The following is a 23,588-nucleotide window of genomic DNA, read 5'->3' on the forward strand; positions in this document are numbered from 1 at the left end:
AACTTGAATAAAGTTGTAACTCGAGTTCAAACTTTTTCTGAGTTTCATTCCAAAAGAACAACCCTAAGTCATTGGAAATTCTCTTGTAATTACGTTTTAATTAGCTATTTATTGTAATTTTATAGCTAAATGTTTCTGTTGGCATTCCCTAAAGACTCTATAAATAAAGTTTGTTAAGTGTGTTAAGTTGTTGATTTTTAATCTAAGTTTAGATACTCACTTTTTTCTTACTTTTATTCTCATATTTTCTCTTATATTGATTTTTGAAATCTCTTATATTGACTTTTCCATCCTGAATCTCTTATATTGAAATCTCTTTTCCATCCTGCATTCAAACCTCTTATATTGATTTTTTCTACAAATGAGTTATGTATTTTTGAAATCGTTAAATAATTAACATTTTATTAACGGAAGTAGTAAAATTGCAATTTTTAATTATTGGTGTTTGGATTGCTGTCGTTTTAGAGGTGTAATGCCATTTATGGCATTACCTTTCGTATCTCGTATGTTAGTAAGCCCAACGGCCTGAATGGGAACCCGGCCTATTACTTTCAGTGGACTGAGCTAAGCCGGTTTTAAAAAGTCAGTCTGGCCTGATCATAAAATCTGACGGGGTTAGAATTAGGTCGGGCCAGAAATTTACAAAGTATTTTTAAGAAAAATTTTAAAAAAGTGTTTTTTTTTAGAGAAAACACTGTAGTGAGCCATGAATTATGATTCGAACTATATCACGAATCCTCGTACTAAACACTACAAGATTTCAAGCATAAAACCTAGACTCAGCAACATATAAGTGGGTCGGATTGGAACTGGATTAATAGTGTCGGGCCTCAGGTGGGCCGTTTAACCCGTCCTAGCCTTGCAAACCCCATTGAGAATATTTTCTAGCTTCGCCGCATCCTGCCAACACTGGTGATACAGTGGAACTTACATCTGGTAAAATCTTCTTCAGAGTCAAAATGGACCAAAGAAGCTTGGTTTTCAGCTTGTATGATCAAATTAGGGGTGTAAGTAGGCCGAGTTGGCTCGGGTTGGGCCTAAAATTTGGGTCGAGCCGCCACATTCGGGATGAGGGGAATTTGGGCCGTAACATCCTCCATAAGACACAAACCCGTAACCCCTCGGGTTACCTCAGGTAGGCTCAGTTTTGCGGGTTGTGCGGGTTGGGCTTGGACGTTGGGCCTATCTACCTTGTGCACCGGAGTAAATTGTAGGGCTCTCTATTATTGTGGGCCTTGTGGCTGAGTAAAAATATTATTGTTTTAAGTAAAATAAGGTATTTTATTTCTAATCAGAGAGAGCGAGAAGTAACAGTTAAGTTTTGATTGAACAAGAAGAAAATGCCTACTTTTGACTCATGGAATTGCTTAAGAGAGCTGATCATATATTAAGTTCCTCATCATTTTGAGGGCCAAAGCTTGAAGCTCACCCAATCAAACAAGTGCTTTAACTCTACTAATTCCCAATCAAGTATCAACTATCAACGGGAAAAATCTGAGAAGTGTCAACACATTCAAAAGCACTAACATAACATCCATTGTCTTCAATGAAGATTTCAAATAATCTGAGAAGAAGAAACGGTAGATGAGAATAAACGGCAAAACGCGTTTACTTCGCGATGTTCCTAACAGTTGATAAGAAGAAACGAAGAGGGGCGGGGAGTCGGCGACTATGAGAATAAGAAAAGGAACGGAGATTGAAGAACGGTGAGAAACTGAGAAGAAGAAGAGGAACGGAGACTAAGGAACGGCGAGTGTAAGGAACAGCGAGAGATTGAGAAGTGAGATGAGAAATTGAGAAGGAGGCGAGGGAGGCGAGACTGAGGGTAGCGTAGGTAGGCGGCAAAAGGAACTGAGAAGAGAAGAGAACTGAGAGTGAGAGAGAAGTGAAGTAATTAGGGTTAAATACTTAAGATTACACTAGGTGGAATGAGTATTCACAGCCGGGTCAGGGCATAGCAGGTTAAAGAATGCCTGTCCCGTGGCCCAACCCGCACATTGCGGGTTGGGCCTATTTGAATCTGAATTTTTTTTAATAAAAAAAATAACCCTATATTTTTCGGGTATGGTCGGGTCGGGTATAGCGGGTTAGTCGGGTTCGGGCCCAATTCTTACACCCGTAGATCTAAAAAGGTAACTTGAGAAATGTTGGCTTTGTTTGGAGTTGTTTTTGTTTCTGTTTTTCACATTTTTTGAGAACAAAAAAATGAAAATGGGAGAGAAACAACGTTTGGCAGAATTAAAGACAAAAAAAGAAATGAAAATGATTTTTTAGTTTTATGTAAATTGAGTGATAAATGAAAAATGACTTTTAATCATTTTTCATTTTTTGTTTCTGTTTGTTCCTCTCTCGAGTAGAGAGAAAGAGAGAGAGACATTAACAAATTTTTTTATATTAAAAATAATCTCTTAATAAAATTATTAAATATATTTTAAAAAATAATTTATATTTAAAATTAAAAATACTTTTAATTTCATTTTCATAAAAAAAATAAAATTATTTTAAAACGAGTTCGAAACTCACATTATTTTTTCATTCACTTGCTAACCATTCAAAGTAGACCATCGACAGGACAGCGACTATTCAAATGGTGTTTTAAGAAGAGGAAAGTTCTGTGTCTTTGCTTCTCTTTCCCTTTTTTTACAAGAAATCATTTTACTGATTTTATTGCATTTTTTTCCCAAAATTATATTCTGATGCCTCTAATTATAGTACCCGGAAATACTCATTTCCGAGTATTTGTTTCTGTAAGTTATCATACTTGGACTGAGATGTTCAATTATTATGAAGTTTGGTTTCCAACAACTTACGGGCTTTTTCTTTTTTTTTTTTTTTTTTTTTTTTTTTTTTTTTTTTTCTGTTTTTCTTTGTCAACTTGACTTATATTTTTTTAATAATTTTTCTCTTGTGTTTCTGTACATAACTTCTAGATTATTTTAATGATGAAAATTCCATGGTTCAATTCAAATGACTTTCTATAGGTCATCACAGTTTGGTGATTTGGTCTTTTTCAAACAATCAAAAGATTGGCCACTCTGTTTGCATTTCTGAATTGACTCCAAGGTCTACTCCACTTGTTATATTTTACATTTCTTAACGTTTCATTGCTTATTGGCTTGTGATTTTAGCTTCAAATTTTGCTTCACCGAACCCCATTTTTGGCTTTCTAAACTCTTCTCAGTTCAGCAAATTATCAAAATTTTTATGTTAGCCGCTTTTTCTCAGCGATGCTTTGAATCATCAAAGTAAGTACCGCCTTACCAAGTTTCTTAAAAGTTTCAATTCTGTTTTTTTTTTTTTTTTTTTCTTTTCATTTAAGTGTCTCTGAAATCAGAATTGCATTTGTATTTATTCTCCTTCATATATTCAAAACTGCAATACGGGTTTATATATTCAAGAAATTTGATTCAACTTTTTTTTTTTCACCTCATTTTCTTTTCCTATTTATTTATAGTACCCTTATGTTTTAAACTGTATTTTAAGTTTATGCCTTCCCAATGGGAAAATCTGAGAACTAAATAATTAATGATCTTTATAATACAGTTTCGGCATTTGAGATAGATATGTGGATATAAAGTAGAAGGTTCTGTTGATCAGATGGTTTTATTAGCTTAATTGTTTGTTTGGTCCTTCTTTTTGTACTTTTTTAGTCATAGTTAGCCTAATGACTTGGAGGATAGGTGATTTAGGACCAAGATAGAAAGATAGAAACAAGATAGAGAAGTAGAACCCAAGGAGCGAAAATCGAGGATTCTAGAGAGAAGAAGAATTCTGTTGGAGGAAAAACAGAAATCTCAATATCCATTCATCAATCATTTTCTAAATTTAAATTACAATGTACTAAATTTATAGGCAAACCAAATAACAAAATGAGAAACTAAACCAAAATAACATAAGGAAAGTTGATGGTGGAAAACTACCCTAAAAACATAAATCTCTAATCAAATGAAAACCACATATTAACGCAAACTAATATCATAATCTCCTTCGAGATTTCCAACATCTTAAGAATCCTTAACTTATTTCATGCGTTAGGCTTTAATTAATCATGAAGAAAAGGTTCTCCCATTTTCGGCATCTGAGAGGTATTGACCAAGTTTATCATTGAATGGCATTTGCTTAAATTCTAATGTAACTAGAGAATTCATCTCCAGAAATTTTCTTTTACATAATTTTAATATGTTTGAAGTAACTGAAGAACTTTCTGCTAAATAGGATGTTGCCAAAGTTCTATAATCTTGTAGTGATCAATAGGAAAATTCGAATCACACTTGGTACAAAGTATTTACAGATTGGTTTCATTTTCATTGCTGAAACTGAAATGAAATTCCTTCTTGAATAGGAACATATGGAATACCTGGCAAAATTGTTTGAAGTTGGAGAATACATAGGCAATTACCGGAATCTGAATGAGAAGATGCAAAAGCTGAAAAGAAAATTGGAAGATCTGACCTGCAGAGAAGATGATGTAATTAGTGAATTGGAATATGCAGAGTCACTGTCTTTAAAGAGACGAAAAAGGGAAGTGGAAAACTGGCTGGAACGCGTGAAGAGGAGAAAAGATGAAGTCCAGATAATGGAACAAGCTGTGAAGCGAGAGAGGCGATTGTCCACGCGTGTGCGGTTGGGGAAATGTGTGGAAGAACTGACCGGAGAAGTGACAGAACTTCTAGAACAAGGTCGATTCTGTAAAGGGCTTATACTTGATGCAAATGAGACAAGAGGAAATGCTTTGTTGACAACAACTTTGATCGGTCGGGTGTTTCATGAGAATATGGATAAGATTTGTACATGGTTGATGAAGGAGGAGGTCTCGAGCCTTGGAATTTATGGAATGGGAGGGGTGGGGAAAACAACCCTTGTGACACATATCCATAACCAGCTTTTGAAGGAGTCGTGTACTTTCGGCAATGTTTATTGGGTCACTGTGTCGAAAGACTTTAGCATTCGCAAATTGCAGAATGACATAGCCAAAGTAGTGCCTCTTGATATTTCAAATGAGGATGACGAGAAGAAAAGGGCATCGAGATTGGCACAAGCTTTGATGAGAAGAAAGAAGCTTGTCCTAATTTTAGATGACGTGTGGAACCATTTTCTTCCAGAAAAGGTCGGAATTCCTGTTAAAGCAAGTGGCTGCAAATTGATTTTGACATCAAGGTCTTTGGATGTGTGTAGAAAGTTGGGTTGCCATGTGAACATCAAAGTGGAGCCTCTTTTTGGGGAAGAAGGTTGGAAGTTGTTCATGGAGAAGCTTGAGCGCCGAGTTCCTTTTCCTCATGAACTTGAAGGAGTTGCAAGATCTGTGGCAAGAGAATGCGCAGGTTTGCCGCTTGGAATTATTACAATGGCTGGAAGCATGAGGGAAGTTGATGACGTATGCGAGTGGAGGAATGCTTTGGAGAAGCTGAAACAATCGAAACGTGAAGAAGATGACATGGAAACTGATGTGTATCAAGTATTGAGAGTGAGCTACAGAAGCTTGCATGATTCCATTGTACAGAAGTGTTTCCTCTACTGTTCCTTATATCCTGAAGATTATAAAATCAAAAGAGAGGAGTTGATAGAGCGCTTTATCGATGAGGGACTGATCAAAAGAATGAGGACTAGGCAAGCAGAGTTCGATAGGGGTCACACTATTTTGAATAAACTCGAAAATGTGTGCTTACTGGAAGGTGTTGTGGACTATTTCCCGTGCGAGAAGAAGTGTGTGAAGATGCATGATTTGGTAAGAGACATGGCTCTTCAGATCACAGGTCCAGATCCAATATTCATGGTAAGGGCTGGTGAGGGATTGAGAGATTTACCGGATGAAGAAAAATGGACAGAAAGTCTTGAGAAGGTTTCTTTGATGCATAACAAGATTGTAGAAATCCCTGTTGGTGTCTCACCAAACTGTCCAAGACTTTCAACTCTGATGCTACAGCATAATGATCTAAAAACGATCCCGCATTCATTTTTTGCGAACATGGTTGGGCTCGAAGTTCTTGATCTATCACATACTTGCATCGAAAGTTTGCCAAATTCAGTCTCTGACTTAGAAAATCTTTCTGCATTGTTGCTTAGAGAGTGTGATAAGCTACAATATCTGCCTAACTTGGAAAAACTGACTGCTTTGGGGAGGCTGGACCTTGAGAACTCCGGAATTAAAGAAGTTCCGCAAGGTATGGAAAAGTTGATCAATCTCAGATACTTGGATCTCCATGCACCCAATCTGAAGGTGTTTCCAGTTGGAACTCTGCCGAAACTTTCTCGTCTCCGATACTTTGTCATTTACGGGCTATCTAATACATTAAAAGTGAAAGGAAAAGAGGTTGCAAGCTTGAAAAAGTTAGAGACTTTTGCAGGCCAATTTTATGACATCCACTGCCTCAATGCATATGTCAAGTCATTTGAGGAAGGAGGGCCCAGCAATTACCTACTTCAAGTGGGACTAGACGACCCGTATTTCTCACCGATCGAAAGCGGCAACTTTGAGAAACGAGTGGTTTTGAAGAAGTGCGATCTAAGGAAGAGCAAGGAAGGAGTAGAAGACTACTTGGTGCTCCCAACTGATGTTCAATACTTGTATATTCATGAGTGCCATGATGTTGCTAGTTTATGTGACATTGTTTCATTGGAAACCGCAACTGACTTGAAGACTCTTGTGATCAATAACTGCGAAGGGATAGAAAATGTTATTTCTTCTTTTTATTCATCCTCCTTTTGCGGCCCATTTCAAGGGCTAGAATCGCTGCGCCTCGCAAATCTGAGGAATCTACACGGGATAGCCGAGACATCACTTGTAGCACCAGGCACATTTTCTAGCCTTAAAGATTTCAGAATATACAACTGTCCTGATATAAAGATCTTGTTCTCACCTCAGTTGTTTACATGCCTCCAAAACTTGGAAGAACTTCATGTGGAAGATTGTGGACGAATGGTGGAGATAATAGCCTCACCACGTGATTATGATAATCGTGATCGTGATGATGCAGACGAAATGTATAGGGATGAAGAGATTGGTGCCATCATGAGTCATTTCCCAAAGCTAAAAGTTCTACAATTGTGGAACCTATCAGAACTGAGAAGCATCTGTAGTTATGGCATTTTAGCTTACGATACTCTCCAAGTTGTCGCGGTTCGATACTGCAAGAAGCTGAAAAGGATCCCTATCTGTGCGCCAACGCTCGACAACCAACCGTCCCCGCCTCCTTCTCTTCAAGTGATCAAAGCTTATCCAAAAGAATGGTGGGATTCTTTAGAATGGGAGCATCCAACGGCCAAAGATGTTCTTCAGCCCTACTGTCAATTTTCAAGATATTTGTAGCCAATCTTAACTGATTCATTTACGATTCAATACCCCCATGTTTATATAATTTGTTCATTATTTATTTATTTTTTTTAGTACAATGTGTATGCGTTCTCTTAGAAAAATCTTACTATTACATATGCAGTTCTTAATTCCTGTAATTTATGTTTTCCTAGCTAGACTTATTTCACATTTTGTTTCATAATTCAGAAAGTTTGTTATCTGTTCTGTTACTGAGTTACATGTGTTTATACTCTTTTTTCTTTTGTACGTGAGTTTTGTTTTATTCATGGACTGAAATAATGTATTGAAAAAGAGAAGAGGAAGTTAAATTTCACATAAAAGAAAGTTTTTATGCTGTATGAATAACTAAGCAAGAACCATAAGAGAGAGAGAGAGAGAGAGAGAAATAGAACCAAACAGATAGCAAAAAGGGATTTTAGAAGAATAACAACACAAAAGTAACTAGAAATCTCCATATTTATTCTTTAATCAACCGAAAACTTTGAATTGAAATTATAAACACTAATTGGAGAGAAATCAAAATAATAAGATAAATATTATTTCTAAATAAACCTAAAAGATAAAGTTAATCTTAAATAACTCCCTAAAAAAGATAAACATAATTTTAAATTCAAAATAAAATATTAAACTTAACTAAATCTTAATCTTTTCCCACATGGGAATGTCTTCACATAAATAGATAAAAGTTCTTTTCCCTCATAGAGTCATATTGTTAACTCTATGAAGAGGTTATCCATGTACCAATAAGTAAGCAAGATGATTATACTGTTCAAGTGTTGGGACCACTCATAAACTCTACTTCTAGGGAAACTCTGGATAGCTTTTATTCTTACTCTTGTTTCAAGGGAAGGACTGGTATCCGGCATTAAAGAAAAGAAAAATGGATATTTGTACACATGTGCCTGAAATTTTTAAATTTGACAAATTATCCGCCAAGTTTTGGATGGCGATCCAAACACACCATATCACATGCACGAGGGTTAAAATAATTTTAACATCATTCCTCAATTTTGGTTTTCAATAATATTCTATTAAATGTAGGGGTAATTTTTGACACAATAAAAGTTCATGGGGTAACATACTAATTTAGTCAAATTCAAGAGACAAACGTACCAAAATCCAAAAAGAAAAAAAAAACGTGGGAGAAATAAAAAAAAAGAAAAAAAGAGAAGAAATAGCTACTTGGATAATGTGAGATCTTTTATAGGATCGCACTACCTTTTTTTTATGTTGTTGGTTTACATACTTTACTTGCACAAGTGTGAATGCATTTGATACCTTACTTCCTATGTCTCCAGCTTTTTGTTTCAGTTTTTTCTTATAAAAAGAGACAATTTTTTTAGCACGACATTTTGGTATTTAGATTTCAGTTCTGATCTACAGTCGACTCGTGTTTTTAGCAAAAAGATTTTCTTGCTTGTTATTGCCTTTCATCCAGGTAAATTTTCCTTTTTACTGAAAATCCATCTGCAAGCTTGTTTTTCATACAATATTCCAATATTTCTTAGCAAAAACAGAATTGCGAGAATACAGACATGAGAGATATTGTTTAGATGTTAATTTATTTTCTCCATTATGCATGCTTGATTGAATAAGTCGTTCTTTTTTGCTTTATATTTTCCTTTTACTTTGACTTTAATTTAATTCTTTTCTACAAATAATAATGTAGGATTGAAATTGTCTATAACCCCTTAAGTTAACTACTTGCGTTAGTTTACCAATTCTTTATAAAGCTTAATTATAAGCCCTCATACATCTTATGATATTATGTTAGTGTGTTAATTTACCAATTCTCCGAAAAGCTTAATTATAAGTCCTCATACAGGTTCTAATATCATGTTAGATTACTAATTCTTTTAAAAACTTAAATTATTAGGAGATGACTAATAATAGTTTCATATTCTAACACTTCTCATCTGTATGCGTTAGATAATCGACAATCATGTGAATAAATATTAAGAGAAATAATCAGTAATGTTGTTAGGTAAGAGTTTAGCCACTCAAATAGGAGGGGTTAGAATTCTTCCACTCCAGAGGATCAATTAAAGGTCAACAAAATGCGTTTTGTCGAAATTGCCTTGGATTGTCATTAGCACCAAATTACAGGGTAATGTATAAGATTAGCACCGATAACCTATCACATTATGTTGCCAAAATGAGACGATCAACCAGTGCCGGTAGACGAGTAATCTAGAAGAGTACCACATGTAACCTACCCCTTTTCAGAGCAACTCGTTGCTGGCAACTGGTTACCTGTTGCCGGAGTAATCTAGTAGATTATCATCGGTAACTTACCATATTATGTTGCTCTTTTTAACACAGATCACCGGCCGTCTCCAATATCAGTTGACAGAATCATTTGGTAGATTACCATGAATAATCTACTAGAGTCATTCCCGAAATGAACCCACATCATCAGTCGTCTCTAGTGCGTGTCACCTGAGTAATCTGGCAGATTACTACCACATTATCCACTAAATAAATTAACAGGCGAAAACAACATAAATAATTACTTTTACCTTTTCTATTTCAGTACAACACAAAATTTGAATTTTGTGACAAAATTTCACCTCTCAATAAATCACTTTTCCCTTCAAAGACACAAGAAGCACAATATGAGTACATTTGTACCAAAAAAAAAAAAAAAGAATCTAAAACCAAAAGCACATTGCATACTTTTTTTCAAAACCAATAAATAATGGATTTACGCGCTAAATAGTGTTTGCCCAAAAACATTATGGATTCATTTTACAAATTAACTAAAAATATTATAAATAATATAATTAATTGATTTACTTAGTAAATGGTGTGTACTTGGTAAATATAAGATTTAGAATATAAACTAAAAATATTAAAAAATAATAAGGAAAATAAAGGATTAATCTGATAAATAGCGGATTTACTTGATAAAGTAAAAGAAATATAAAAACAATGTAAACAATTAATACATCTAGCAAATTTATAATAAATTTACTTACTTAATAAATCAATTTTTTGCATAATAGGTACTAATTTATTTACTTCATAAATTCATTATTCTTTTAAACATTTTTATCAATCTATTTACGTTGTAAATATAAAGTTACCAATCCTAGAATATTTACCAATTATTGTTTATTGCATATTCATTAATATAACAATTAAATTTTTTACATTATTTATTATCTTTTTCAAGGGAAAATTTCATTTCACATATAGCAAACTACATACTCAAAACGACTCACACATGACCACCGACTACAAAGGAAATTCAACCCTATAAATTAATTGAATCCACAAGTAAAGACACATGAAATACGAAGACGAACACAAGTGCCAAGACACAATGACAAAAGACTCGCTTGATACATAAAAATTGAGTATGACCAAAGTTCGTTAGAAAAAACCACTACAGTCGATAGATAAAACTAATTGATGAAGGCCAAATCCCAAATACTGGGGACACAAGCAACACGATGTAGAAACAAATCTAGTCACAGCCCTTAACGATAACCAACTCAACGGGTGGGACACACAAACAAAGTTAAAAGGTGGGAAAACTATATTTATTATTACAAGACGAAACTGTACCGACAACCAACATTTAAAACATGGCAACTAAGGGGGCAATTCGTGTTAATGGGTCATGTTCGTGTCAACCCGTTTATTAATCGTGTCAGAAAATATCAATCCAAACACGACATGTTTATTAAACGTGTCAAAAATGTCAACACAAACACGATCAATTTATTAACCGTATTAATCGTGTCAACTTGTACAACCCATTTAAATTAATATATTGAATAAATAACTAATATAATATTAACTTATTTAATACGGTCAATACATGTTTAATATGTTTATTGGTCAATTTATCTTTTTCTTTAAGAAAAATAAATGAATTTTACCTATAAATATTAAAATTCACATTATTTGTATTTAATGTCATAAAAACTTTCATGTTATATCACATATCATTAGATTGCAGATGTCACATATAGTTGTCAATTCGTGTTAGGAGGTCAACCCTAACTCAACTCATTTATTAATCATGTTAATCGTGTCAACCTTATTATGACCTAAACTCATTTATAGTAAACCCAAACCCGTTAACTTTGTGCGGGTTTCGAATCGTGTTATCGTGTCGCTACTCGAATTGTGAGGCCTAATGATGACAACAACAACAACGTTTTTTATTTCACACAAAAAGAAAAAACATAACAGAATGAACAAAATGGAAAAGGAAGCCCCAACATCACAGAGAGAACAAACGGTTACAAGCCGACCACCACAGCCATCAAACCCAGGGAAAACAAACCAACAGAGGGCCAAGATGGCAAGAGGAGAGTCATTCTTTCGCCAACGTGTGAGATACAACGCGTTGTTGCTATTGTCTGTCAACACAGAGACGCGCACCACCACAGGAGATGCAACACCATGGGGACCAAAACCCAGAAGCAACTAAAGCATCGGAGCCACAACAAGCCTCAAGCCGACGAGCAAAACTCCACCCATGCTCCCCACCCGAAGATCTACCACAATGAGGGGGTCAAGGCACCGAGAAAGCGTGTTTGTCGCCCACGGACACAAATGAAAATCTGATCTCCACCTCCTCAACATTGCCAAAACCCAGCCTCAACAGCCACGGAGCCGAAACAAACACCCACAGCCCACCAAGGACATCCGGATCTCCAATCCTAGGGCCAGAAATCTGGCAACCAGCCAGTTGATAGTGTCGGATTCCAAACCTAAAAAACCCGCGCTTATTAACAAACCTTAACCACTCAGGGAGAGAGAGAGAGAGCGCTTATTTATTAGCCTTTTGAATTAGCAAATATATATTTTTGTTATCTCAAATTGAAAAAGAAAAAGGTCTAAATAGAAATAACTAATCCCAATACCTAATTTTAATAAAATCCCATTTCCAAAACCCTAAGGGTGCGTTTCACATCCTCAAAAACTCAAAAAAATGCAACTCGAGTTACAATTTTATTTGAGTTTATGTTCTTTTAAGTTTGAACTCGAGTTTAAACTTGAGTTTGAGACTAAAACTCGAGTTCAAGTTTCTCATTCAACTCGAGTTCAGAAACTTGAACTCAAATTAATGAACAGTATTTTTTGTATTCTTAAAAATACTATAACTTTTTCGTTTGAATCCTGATTGAGATGATTTTTTTTCTATGCGTTGACAATGAAAAGACGAATAAAGCCCCACCCAGATACCCTATTAAAATTTTTCATCACTATTGAGTTTTTATTAAATTACTATCTAAATACAAATTTAAGTTTTTACTCACTCAAACACAAACTTAAAAAGATTCTTATCTCAAAATATAACTCAAATGTACACAACTAAACACAAACTCAACTTACAACTTCAACTCAAGTTATAATTCAAACTCAACTCAAGATATTCACTCAAGAATGCCTAACTAAAAAATGTAAAAGAACAACCCCTAAATTTCTAAATTGAGATCCCCCATATTTCCAACAATTACTTGTTGGTACATTGATTATTGTAAACTAAAAATACCACTCAAGATTATAAAAGATAATATTTATGTCACTCCATTTAAAAATTAACAATTGTCATTCAATTAATAAAGAGAAAATAAAAGACCAAAGTAACACCTAGCCATGTATTTTTCTCTTGTGATTTCTCATGGAAAATTACAATGCAATGTCCAACTTATGTGAGAATTACAATGAGACCCCCTTAGTCGAACGTAGTTATATTGACACCCCTATTACTTTGTTAGTTCTCATGCATAGTTTAACGTTGTTGTGTAGGAATTTTCCTAATATTAGACTTAATATGCAGCCTATCAAGATGTTCACGTGGTCTCAGGCCGTTGTGAAATACTACAAATACTACAAAGACCTTGAAGAAAACATGAAAAATCTCAACAACATTTTGGAAGACCTAATGACCCAACAGGAAGATATAGAACAAAGATTAAAAGATAAAAAGGTTCCTGAACAGGAAGCTAGGGACTGGCTAGAAGAAGTTGAGAAGATCAAAAGTGATGTACAAACTATTGAGCAAAAGGTTGGAGAAAAGAAATATCTCTCACGTGTTTGTCTTGGTAAACATGTTGACGAGAAAACTACAAAAGCCAAAGAACTGGTCAAGAAAGGCTGTCACTATGAATCCCCTGAGAAAATTTTCAAGTATGCTATTCTTGGTGGTGGCGTTTCCGCCGGTTACGCGGCAAGAGAGTTCAGGAGGCAAGGGCTGAAACGAGGAGAACTCGCCATTGTTTCGAGAGAAGCGGCGGCGCCTTATGAACGTCCCGCGCTCAGCAAGGCGTATCTGTTCCAAAAGAGGCCCTCAAGGCTTCCTGATTTCCATGTATGTGTTGGAAGCGGAGGGCAAAGATTGCGCCGCGAATGGTACAGAGAAAATGGGATTTCGTTGTTCCTCAACACGGAAATAGTCCGAGCAGATCTTGCTTCAAAAACTCTCACCACTGCAAATGGAAGAACCATCAAGTACCAGATTCTGATCATTGGCACTGGCTCCACTGTCTTAAAGTTATCGGATTTCGGTGTAGAAGAAAATGTGAAGAACATCTTCTACTTGAGAGAAATTAGTGATGCTGATAAGCTAATAGAGGCTATCAAAACAAAGAGAAAAGGAAAAGCAGTGATTGTTGGAGGAGGCTACATTGGCCTTGAAGTTGCAGCAGCCATGAGAATCAACAATTTCGATGTCACCATGGTTTATCCCGAAAAATGGTGCCTGCCTAGGCTTTTCACCCCGAAGATAGCCTCTTTCTACGAAAATTACTACGACAAGAAAGGAGTAAAGATTGTAAAGGGCACGACCGTGATCGGGTTCAACGCGAACTCGAGCAACGGAGAAGTAAAAGAAGTGAGGCTCAAGGATGGTAAGGTGTTGCAGGCGGATATTGTTGTTGCTGGAGTTGGTGCAAGGCCTCTAACTTCATTGTTCAAAGGACAAGTTGAGGAGGAAAAAGGAGGGATTAAGACTGATGGGTTTTTCCGAACAAGCGTTTCGGATGTGTATGCGGTCGGGGATGTGGCCGCTTTTCCATTAAAAATGTGCAATGAGATGAGGAGACTTGAGCATGTCGACCATGCTAGGAAGTCAGCAGAGCAGGCTGTGAGGGACATAAAAGCAAGTGAAAATGGTGAGCTTATTGAAGAGTATGATTATCTCCCATATTTCTATTCAAGGGTGTTTGATTTGTCATGGAAGTTTTATGGGGAAAATGTGGGTGACACTGTGATTTTTGGGGATTATAATCCATTATCTAAAGAACCCAAGTTTGGAACCTATTGGATTCACAAGGGAAAAATTAAGGGAGTTTTCTTGGAAGGAGGAAATGCTGAAGAAAGTGAGGCCATTGCCAAAGTTGCTAGGGCCCAACCTTCAGCTGGGAATTTGGAGGAATTAGCTAAGGAAGGTCTTTCCTTTGCCTTGAAGATGCGAAAATAAAGTTCACTTTTACAAGCTTCATGGAGTGAAATTGGTTTGTTGTGTGTAAAATTGATGGTTGAAGCTTCTATACCTTTCTCTTTTCTGCCTTTTTTTTCTTTTTTTTCTTTTTTTGTTTTTGCGTTTTTTGAGCTTGGGAATTGGATTTGTTTATGTTGTTCGGTTTGTGGCTTGAAAGTGACAATGTGTGTACTGAATATATGTATTTTTTTTATTGGATGGAAATGGAATATTTGTCGTTTGTTCTGTTTTAGAAAAGATTAAAAAGATTAATTACAAAAACTCCCATTTGTAATATTTTTTCTCTGATATTTGAAATGTAATATCCGCTCCTCTGAACAATAAAATGTTAACAAAAAAATCCCTTTATTAGTTTTTTTTAAGAGAAATTGACATGTGATTTGTTAATTTGGGATATTTGGTAGCTTTATGGTTTAAAATTTTAGTTTGAACTTAAAATTAATTTAAATTTAAACTTTACTTATAATACATTCATTATTGATTGAATGTAGGTTAAAAATTTTATAATTTTTTTTAATAAAAAATTTATTAAGCTTTTTTAATATTTAAATTACTTTAGATTCAAATTAAATTTTAAACCATAAATTATCAAACTATTCTCAAAATAGTAAATTAAAGTCAATTTATGTTAAAACCTAAGGAAGGGGCTTTTTTTGTTAACATTTTATTGTTCAGGAAGAACAGATGTTACGTTTTAAAGATTATGAGGCAAAGTGTTACAGAGGATATAATTCAGGAGAAATTTTTGTAATTAATCCAAGATCAAATAATTCAGGAGAAATTTTTACCCCTTACTCTTTATTAATATATATTTTTGGTCAAATAATTATATTAGTCAAAAGGGTATTAAGTAATAATAAGAGGTAAAAATCCAGACTTATACACTTTAAGTTTAACAATTTTCTCCTTTATTATTCTAAAATATGAAACTACTCCTATATTATACAAAATTCGCCTCTTAAATTTTTAATTTTGACAATTTTTATACCTATTACAATGTGGTTCATTTTGATGATTATTGTGCTAAATTGTTAACAAAATGCATGTTCAACAAAAAATTATAACATCTCAATTCAAACGCAATATAAATCTTTTAATTGCTCAACTCTCAATCCGTTAATGATTAAAAAAAATAAGAATAAAATAAAACACATTGTAACGATTCACAAGTTAGAGGGCAAACTACCAAAAGCCAAAAGTTTGAGTGACAAATTATCAAAGTCCTACAACTTCAGGAAGTCAAAGTCCTACAACTTCAGGAAGGTAAATGTACAAAAAAAAAAAAAAAAAAAAAAAAAAAAAAAAAAAAAAAAACGATTTTTGAGAATCGATGTTTAGCAAAAACGACAAGCTTGATTTATGGAGAAAACGACAATAAACTTTCTTAAAAAAGCTACATGTCGTTTCTTAGTAAAAAAATCATGTCGTTTTCTCGTAGCGACACAACACGTCAACAAGAAAAGCTCCAAATGAAGAAACGACATGATTTGTAGTGTTAAGTCAAGCAAGCAACGAACTTTTCTCTGCCCCAAACGAGAAATAAATATATCTTCTGAATATTTCTCCCGAACCAACAGTTTGTGTTTGTTTTCTACCAAAAAAAAAAAAAAAAACAGCGTTTTCCTCTGAGCAGCAAAATCAGGGGCTCGTTTCCAAACCCTAATTTCGGAGTTTTTGACCTTCACAGCCGAAATTTGTAGTTGAAAATGGCAGACACAATTGGAATTGAGAGAATCCACAATCGGAAAAGCCCCAATTTCAAACCCTACCGCCGAGGGAAGATTGCTGAGTTTCTGAGCCACATCGCCAAATTCGCATTCGAATCCACTCTCGTCGAATCTCTCTCAATCTCCACTGGTTTGTTTTGCTGTCTCTCTCTCTCCCTCTAGAAAAACCTGCGAATTTTGTTAAAAGAATTTTGATAACATCAAAGTTTTGTTCTTTAAGAAATTCAGATTATTAGGCTTTAGTTAAAATGTTAACTTTCAAGTAGAGTTAAGTTATTAATTAGTGGTTAACAGTTGAGGTTAATAAATAATTCATGTGAAGAACATGGTTCTGACCTTGATGTGTAGAATATGGGAAAATTTTAGAGAGAGAAAACAGAAAACTACATTATAAGCGAGAAATGATGTTTGTATTGGGAATTGAATAATTGCAAAGAGTGATTAGAATTCTGTTTTAAATGAAACTAAGGGGTTTGTTCCTTTCATAAGTATGAGTGGAAAAGCGGAAAACTTAACTGAAATTTAAATTTTCGTGAAAGAAAATGTCGTAGCAAAAAGGTTGAGTTGTGATTTGAACTTTCGAAAAAAACGGGGCCTAAACTCTGTTAAGTTACCAAATCATTTTTTTAGTTGTACCTTTTATGAAATCATACTTATATAGAGTATAGATGCCATGTTATAAACGTTACATGTAGGAAGGATTTGGCCTTTGCGAAGATTTTATCATCACTAGAGAACCAAAATCTTTGTATCGTACTTTCTAGAGAAAAGCATTGAAAGCATGTGTTTCATAATTTTTCTCTGAAGTTCGAACTCACATGATTCACTACTTCTGCAGCTCAAAAGTAGAGATGTCAAAAGGGCTGTGCCAGGCCGGCACGGCCCTTCTAACCCCAGGCCCATGGCGGGCCTGGGCCGTGCCAGGGCCGGGCCTGAGGAGAAACCCTCAGGCCCAGCACTGGCCCTTGGCCCTAGTCCATAAGGGCCAGGGCCGGGCCTGGGCCCAGGCCCTTCATGGGCCGGCCCTGGCCCTTTTAATTTTTTTTTTTCAATATTTATTTAAAAAAAAGAAAATATATTATATGTCCCTAAAATATGTGATTTTATTGAATTAAGATAATACAAATAAGTACACATAAATGATCAACTCGTTAAAAACCTTGTCAAGTAAATCTCGTGGGGAGATCGGGACAAAACCTTAGCGAAGGAAAAAAGAGTGCAGATTCTAGGATAAGTAAATTACAAAACCTAAGTGCTTCTAGAAGATTCTGTTATGTCTAAACTCAATCTTAACCTAATTTTCTTAATGCACTTGAGTTTCACTTATGATTAGTAATATTTTTAGGATTTTTTTTTAATTTCAAATTTGATGACAAAAAAAAAGTAATATATCATATGCCCCAAAAATATGTGATTTTATTGAATTAATATGAATAATTATAAGAAAATGACTGGTTGGCCAGACGGCATAGGTCGGCCAATTGGCCCTAAAATGCCTCAAACCTCATTAAAATTTCATGTCGCGGGCCTGGCCCTTCGCGTGCCTGGGCCGTGCCTAGCCCTTCGCGTGCCTGGGCCTTGGCGTGCCTGGGCCTTGGGCGTGCCTGGGCTGCGGGCCTCAAACATGAGGCCCAGCCCAGGCCCTTCTGGCATGCCGTGCCGGCCCGGCTCATAACAGTACAGGGCCGGGCCGTGCCGAATTTACTACTGTAGCGGGCTGGGCCGGGCCGTCCATGGACGGCCCGGCCCAATTGACACCTCTACTCAAAAGTATTTGCTTACAATACATCCCAATTCTCTTTGTCCTTTCTTTTATTCATTTTTGCAGGGAGAAAGCGAGAAGAATCGAAAGATCAGCCATTCCCGCTTCCTTTTGATGACAAGAACGAGCCACGGGATCTCAAGTTAGTGAGGGAGGAGATGCGAGCAAAGATGGAGAAGGTGCAAGAGAACATGAACAAGATAAAGCATTGTAATAAGATATCTGCAAACTGTGTGGCGGAATTAGAAGCTCTAAAGAAGATATCAGATGAAAAGTTGCAAGCAAGCATTGAAAAGATGCAAGAAGACGTCAACGACGTAAAGCAACAATGCAAGATATTGGTAAAAGGCGTGGAAGAATCTGATCTTCCAAAGAAGAAACCGGAAGACAAGAAAGGTTGGGATCTTGTGCAAAGGGATAGGAAAAGAGTTTTCATTCGTTCGCGGCTATGAAATGGTAAAGTTAAATCAGCAGGGCAACGAAATGAAGGCGGCCATTATAATATATGAAATGCTAAAATAATCGGGTTAGATAGATCAACCATCGATATGATTTGTAGTAGTCAATATAAGTATGGTTTAAAGCTTAAATTTTGAGCATGTATGTTATGTAAAAGTAGTTTATCTCGTTACCGGTTAATTGGCATGGTATCCATACGTGTTTCATGCAAATGCAGTATATCATGTGGTAAGTACAGGAATGCTCAACAAGATTGTGATCTTGAAGTTTCTTTTCTCGTAGATATATATGAACTTCAAGCTGCTTTTCATGTCTAATGATCTGTTTCTCCACTAGTATGCTTACTCTTACATCATAAAGAGAACAACTGACATGTTTAGTATGTGTATCTAATATTTATGTAGAGTGATTTTTGTCACAAAGTTAATAAGCGTATAATATATGTGTATACGTACGCAGGTATATATACATACAACATGGGATCAAACCCGCAATCTCCTCCTAAACCCATCACACCGAAATCCTTGGATGTCAGTGGACCAAGCGGTCTTTGGCCAAATTATCATCCTTTTGGTCTTTTAAAATGGTGTTTTATAGTTTCTAGCAAAATGGTATTTTATGAATCTCTATTGAAAAGGGTCCTTTACTCCATTCCTCTATTTTTTTTTTTTCGTCTCTTGAACTACACAAAATCATTCAGAAGGTCCCCCTATTATAATAAATTAATTAATGATATGACACACTTATATTTCATAAATGTCTTCAAAGATTTTTAGTTAGTTTGCCCCTAAATTATTGATTGTGTATCCAATATATATTATATCATGAAATTACTTTAATTCAAGGGTGTTTTAAATGATTTTATATAGTTTAGAGGGTAAAAGAAACCTTTTTTTTTAAAAAAAAAAAAATTTGAGGGCATGTTGAACTATAGTACATAGTTTATGAGATATTTATGAAATTAATTGTATAAATTAGCCTACATAATTAGTGTTCCTCAAAATATCGGTCCACATATATTGATGAGCTTTTCGTGATGTAATTAGGGGCCGCCATATTTGATTTGGTTGTGGATCGAAATTTGCAGTGAAAGGTAACCCTCTTGTAATTCTTGTATGTATTAAAAAAAAATGGTGGACAAAATACATTTGCAACAACATCAATGCCACCCCACAGGTCAGGGCGAAATCTCCGCTGCCTCTTGGCACCATGACGAGATCAACACCATAGGCGGATATCTCCACGAATAGATCTTTGACATCACGACATAATAGCTGCCGCGGAGGGGCGTATGGTTCTATCGTAATCTTTCTTTGTGTTTTTGTTGGAATGGCAATGAGAAAAACAGACAAATGACAATAGTACCGTCGGCTACGTCGAAGTTTCAAGTATGATACCAATGATTGTTCGAAATTTCATTAGTATTATGATAGGGTACCGTAGGTAGTAGGATTGGCTACCTCTAGTTGCTAGAATCTTTTATATACGATATTCAGGTAACTACAAAATTATTCTCATCACTAGAGATTAGAAATATTGATTAACATATGTCATGTAACGTTTTCGCCTCCTCTCCCTCTCTCTCTCAAACGAACCAGAGAAAGAAGAGTAAACTCCGACTAGAGCTCTGGGGCCGACTCCGGGCATGTCGCTGGGCTCCCGGCCCTAAAACTTGTTCCTCCGGCTCGCCTCTTCATAGGCTTCTCAATGGTGTTGGGTCGTGTATGGCGTGATGGCTTCATTTAGATGAATCAAAATCGGTTTGGATCTTGAAAGCCGAACGGTTGGGCTGCAGTTTTCGGCACACTCGGTGTTTGGTAGTTGAGATCTCTTGGGGTTTTGTTCAGCATAATGGTGGGCTTCTTTTGGCGATGATGGCGTCTCTTTCGGCGATAACGATTGTGGCGCGTGTTCGTCATGTTTCGCTTTTGCCTGCACCTCATTGACATCATTGCGCGTCTCTAGAAGCCAGCTAACTTCCTCAACGATTCCTTCGCCGATTGCCCATTCGCTAGAGGGTTATGACGGCAGTGCTCGGAGTTTTTCTTTAATTTTTATGTGTGCTCTTGTTTGTAATAATGGTGGTTTTTACCCCATGTTGTTTGTGGTTTTGGTTGATCTTGTAGGATTAGTTTCTACTGTTTGTCTGCTTGATTTGTTTTATGGAGGTGTTTCGTGTGGCCTTGGTGCTAGAGGCCTCTCAATTTCCGTCAATCGATTTTGTCCATCAATTGTAGAGGATTTGTCAAAGAGCGTTGTGTGTGCTCAATATTTTGTGTACCTTCTTGGGTGTCCGGTTATAAAACTTAGTACACGTTTGTTCCTCTTAAGCGTTTCATTCAAACTTAATGATGGATACGACTGTTTATTGAGGTTTAAGTTTTCCTCTAATTTGTGGTTTTCTAGTCGGAGTTGGTGTATGTATTTTCATGAACTGGAATACATTATCCCATTTCATTAAAAAAAAAAAAAAAAGAAAGAAAGAAGAAGAAGAAGAAAAAGTAGAGATTAGCTTAAGGTTGGGTCACAAATCTCCCTTACCTTACAAAAGTTCTGCCCTCAGAACTCAAGTATTTAGCTCTACTACAATCTTCTTTTTAAAATGCAGGCTCTTCTAACTTTCTGAGTATACTACTGGCCATTTGGTTCATAGTTTAAATTAATGATTTTAATTCTGAATTTAAATTTTATGAGAGAACAACTTGTCAAGAACTTCTTCTATTCAAATTTTTTTATGAGAGACAGAATCAAAATCATGTGTTCAAATTAATGAATCAAACGGGTTCTTCAAAACCTTAACCGAGGATTTACTCTATTCCTCGGTCCTTTGTCTTTTTTGTCCAGTATTTGAACTAGATTTTCTTCAAAAGATAGATCCTCTTTGATTAAAATCTTTTTTGCCCTGTAACTGAACTAGATTTTCCTTATACAAGAGATCTTTTTGATAGAAATTTGCTCACGGTGCAAGGCATGGAAAAGTACAGATAAAGATAATGGTTGTGTTTGGAATTGAACCCTTTTTTAAAAAAAAAATATTTTTAAAACGGCGTTTAGCGTAATAAAGACAAAAAATAGAAATGAAAACAATTTTTTAGTTTAGTATAAAATAATAGAGAAATGAAAAATGACTTTTAATCGTTTTTCATTTTTTGTTTTCGTTTTCTTCGCTCGAGCACAGAGAGAGACATTAATGTGTTTTTTTATACTGAAAATAATCTTTTGATAAAACTATGAAATGCATTTTTAAAAATGATTTGTCTGAGATTGAAAACGTTTTCATTTTCATTTTCATACAAAAATAAAATCATTTTGGAACGAGTTTCAAACGCGCCCAATATGTCAAATACTTTACAATCCTGGATGGAAGGAAGTATGTCAACTACTTTACAATCATATCTTTATAAAAATGGACTTTCTCTGGTAGGATCTCCTATCGGAAGGGTCAAATTAAAAAAAATATACAGAATAAATAGTTTGTAATATAAATATGACGGTTAAGAAAAATAACAGTAATTTATTTTTTTGATCCTGCTATAAAAACTCCCTACAAATAAAAAGATAAAATATGGTTAAGGTTAGAATAGTTTATTGGCACACTATTTATTTTGTTTTTATCATATTTTATTTTAAAAGTTAAAAGGATTAGAGAGTTGAAAAAAAGTAATGAGTCCTATAAATTCATCTTTTTTTTTTTTACTTCGTAATTTCCTCCCAACCAAACAACCCAACATACTTTTTTTTTTTCACCAAAATCTCTCTAATTTCTTTATTCCCTTCTTTACTCTACCAACCATATTCTAAATTTCTCCCAAAAAAAAAAGGAATATTTACAATTTTATATATAATGCATTTTGAGTTTATCAAAAAAGTAACTATTAAGGCCTCATTCACTTCGCAGATTCGAGTGTTTAATTCAAGCTGAGATGTAATGTTTTATGAGAGCTTTTTACTGTAGCAGAAAAAGTTAGATGTGACATTTTCTGAGAGTTTTTTACTGTAAAAACCTAAAACTAAAAACTCGAATCGGTGAAATGAATGAGGCCTAAATGTTCTCAAAACTGTACCTCTGAATTTAAAATCCATATTAAATTTGAATCTTTTCTAGGTCAATAACATCTTTTGACCCTTTTGACAAATTCACCTTTTCTAGTTTTTAGAAAATAATAATAAGGACGTGGAAACTTGAGTAATTTTTATGATTTTTTTCACTGTTCTTTTTAAATGCGTAGGTCATCCATAGATTGTAATAGAATGGAATAGAGTGGAAAGAAATGGAATAGAATGGAATAAAATTCTAGTTTGATGTTTGGTTGGATTTATAAGAAATGAATAATCATTTAAAAAGAATGGTCATTTACTCATTTTGAGTGAATCATCATTCCTTCCTCATATGGGAGGAATGACTATTCTAAGTTCTTTTTTTTTTTTCATAATTATCCTTTAATATTATAATATAATTAAAATATATTATATAGTAGTTATATATTATAATATAATATAATATATAATAAAAAATATTATAATATAATATAGTTATAATAATATAATAATTAATTTATAATATAGTTATAAATTATAATATATTTATTTAATATTCTATAATAATATATAATATATTGTAATGTAATTATATCTTATAATATAATATATAATAATATCACAATATAATATATATAATATGATATAATATAATATAGTTGTAATATTTTAACAAATAATACCATAATTATACTAATAATTCTAATATTATTATTCATTATAGTGCATTATAATTATAATATATTTATTGTACATAATATAATAATAATTATATATTATATTGTAATTATATATATATATATATATAATATTATAGTTATAATATAA

General features: G+C 34.6%; 3 protein-coding genes across 3 annotated transcripts; all 3 read left to right on the forward strand.

The window, feature by feature from the left end:
* The first annotated feature begins 2,989 nt into the window (after positions 1 to 2,989).
* On the forward strand, positions 2,990 to 7,336 carry LOC21393480 (probable disease resistance protein At4g27220). Its single transcript, XM_010091057.2, has 3 exons — positions 2,990 to 3,063; positions 3,182 to 3,245; positions 4,343 to 7,336. Exon 3 carries the CDS (start codon positions 4,349 to 4,351, stop codon positions 7,304 to 7,306), a length of 2,958 nt encoding a protein of 985 aa, XP_010089359.1. The 5' UTR covers positions 2,990 to 3,063; positions 3,182 to 3,245; positions 4,343 to 4,348; the 3' UTR covers positions 7,307 to 7,336.
* Positions 7,337 to 8,683: 1,347 nt separating this feature from the next.
* LOC21393482 (monodehydroascorbate reductase, seedling isozyme) lies at positions 8,684 to 14,818 on the forward strand. The gene is made up of 2 exons (XM_010091059.2): positions 8,684 to 8,750; positions 13,113 to 14,818. The coding sequence occupies exon 2, from the start codon at positions 13,122 to 13,124 to the stop codon at positions 14,751 to 14,753; it is 1,632 nt and encodes a 543-aa protein (XP_010089361.2). The 5' UTR covers positions 8,684 to 8,750; positions 13,113 to 13,121; the 3' UTR covers positions 14,754 to 14,818.
* A 1,498-nt stretch (positions 14,819 to 16,316) lies between these two features.
* LOC21393484 lies at positions 16,317 to 19,135 on the forward strand. The gene is made up of 2 exons (XM_024177215.1): positions 16,317 to 16,631; positions 18,330 to 19,135. The coding sequence occupies exons 1-2, from the start codon at positions 16,481 to 16,483 to the stop codon at positions 18,713 to 18,715; spliced, it is 537 nt and encodes a 178-aa protein (XP_024032983.1). The 5' UTR covers positions 16,317 to 16,480; the 3' UTR covers positions 18,716 to 19,135.
* Positions 19,136 to 23,588: the final 4,453 nt, after the last annotated feature.

Source organism: Morus notabilis, unplaced genomic scaffold (genome assembly GCF_000414095.1).
Source record: "Morus notabilis unplaced genomic scaffold, ASM41409v2 Scaffold561, whole genome shotgun sequence".
Classification (NCBI taxonomy): domain Eukaryota; kingdom Viridiplantae; phylum Streptophyta; class Magnoliopsida; order Rosales; family Moraceae; genus Morus; species Morus notabilis.

Excerpts from the sequence above, each read along its gene's own strand:
- LOC21393482 (XM_010091059.2), top strand. The coding sequence starts at position 13,122 with ATGTTCACGTGGTCTCAGGCCGTTGTGAAATACTACAAATACTACAAA.
- LOC21393484 (XM_024177215.1), top strand. The coding sequence starts at position 16,481 with ATGGCAGACACAATTGGAATTGAGAGAATCCACAATCGGAAAAGCCCC. Across the intron at positions 16,632-18,329 it reads ATCTCTCTCAATCTCCACTG|GGAGAAAGCGAGAAGAATCG; the intron begins GTTTGTTTTGCT and ends TCATTTTTGCAG.
- LOC21393480 (XM_010091057.2), top strand. The coding sequence starts at position 4,349 with ATGGAATACCTGGCAAAATTGTTTGAAGTTGGAGAATACATAGGCAAT.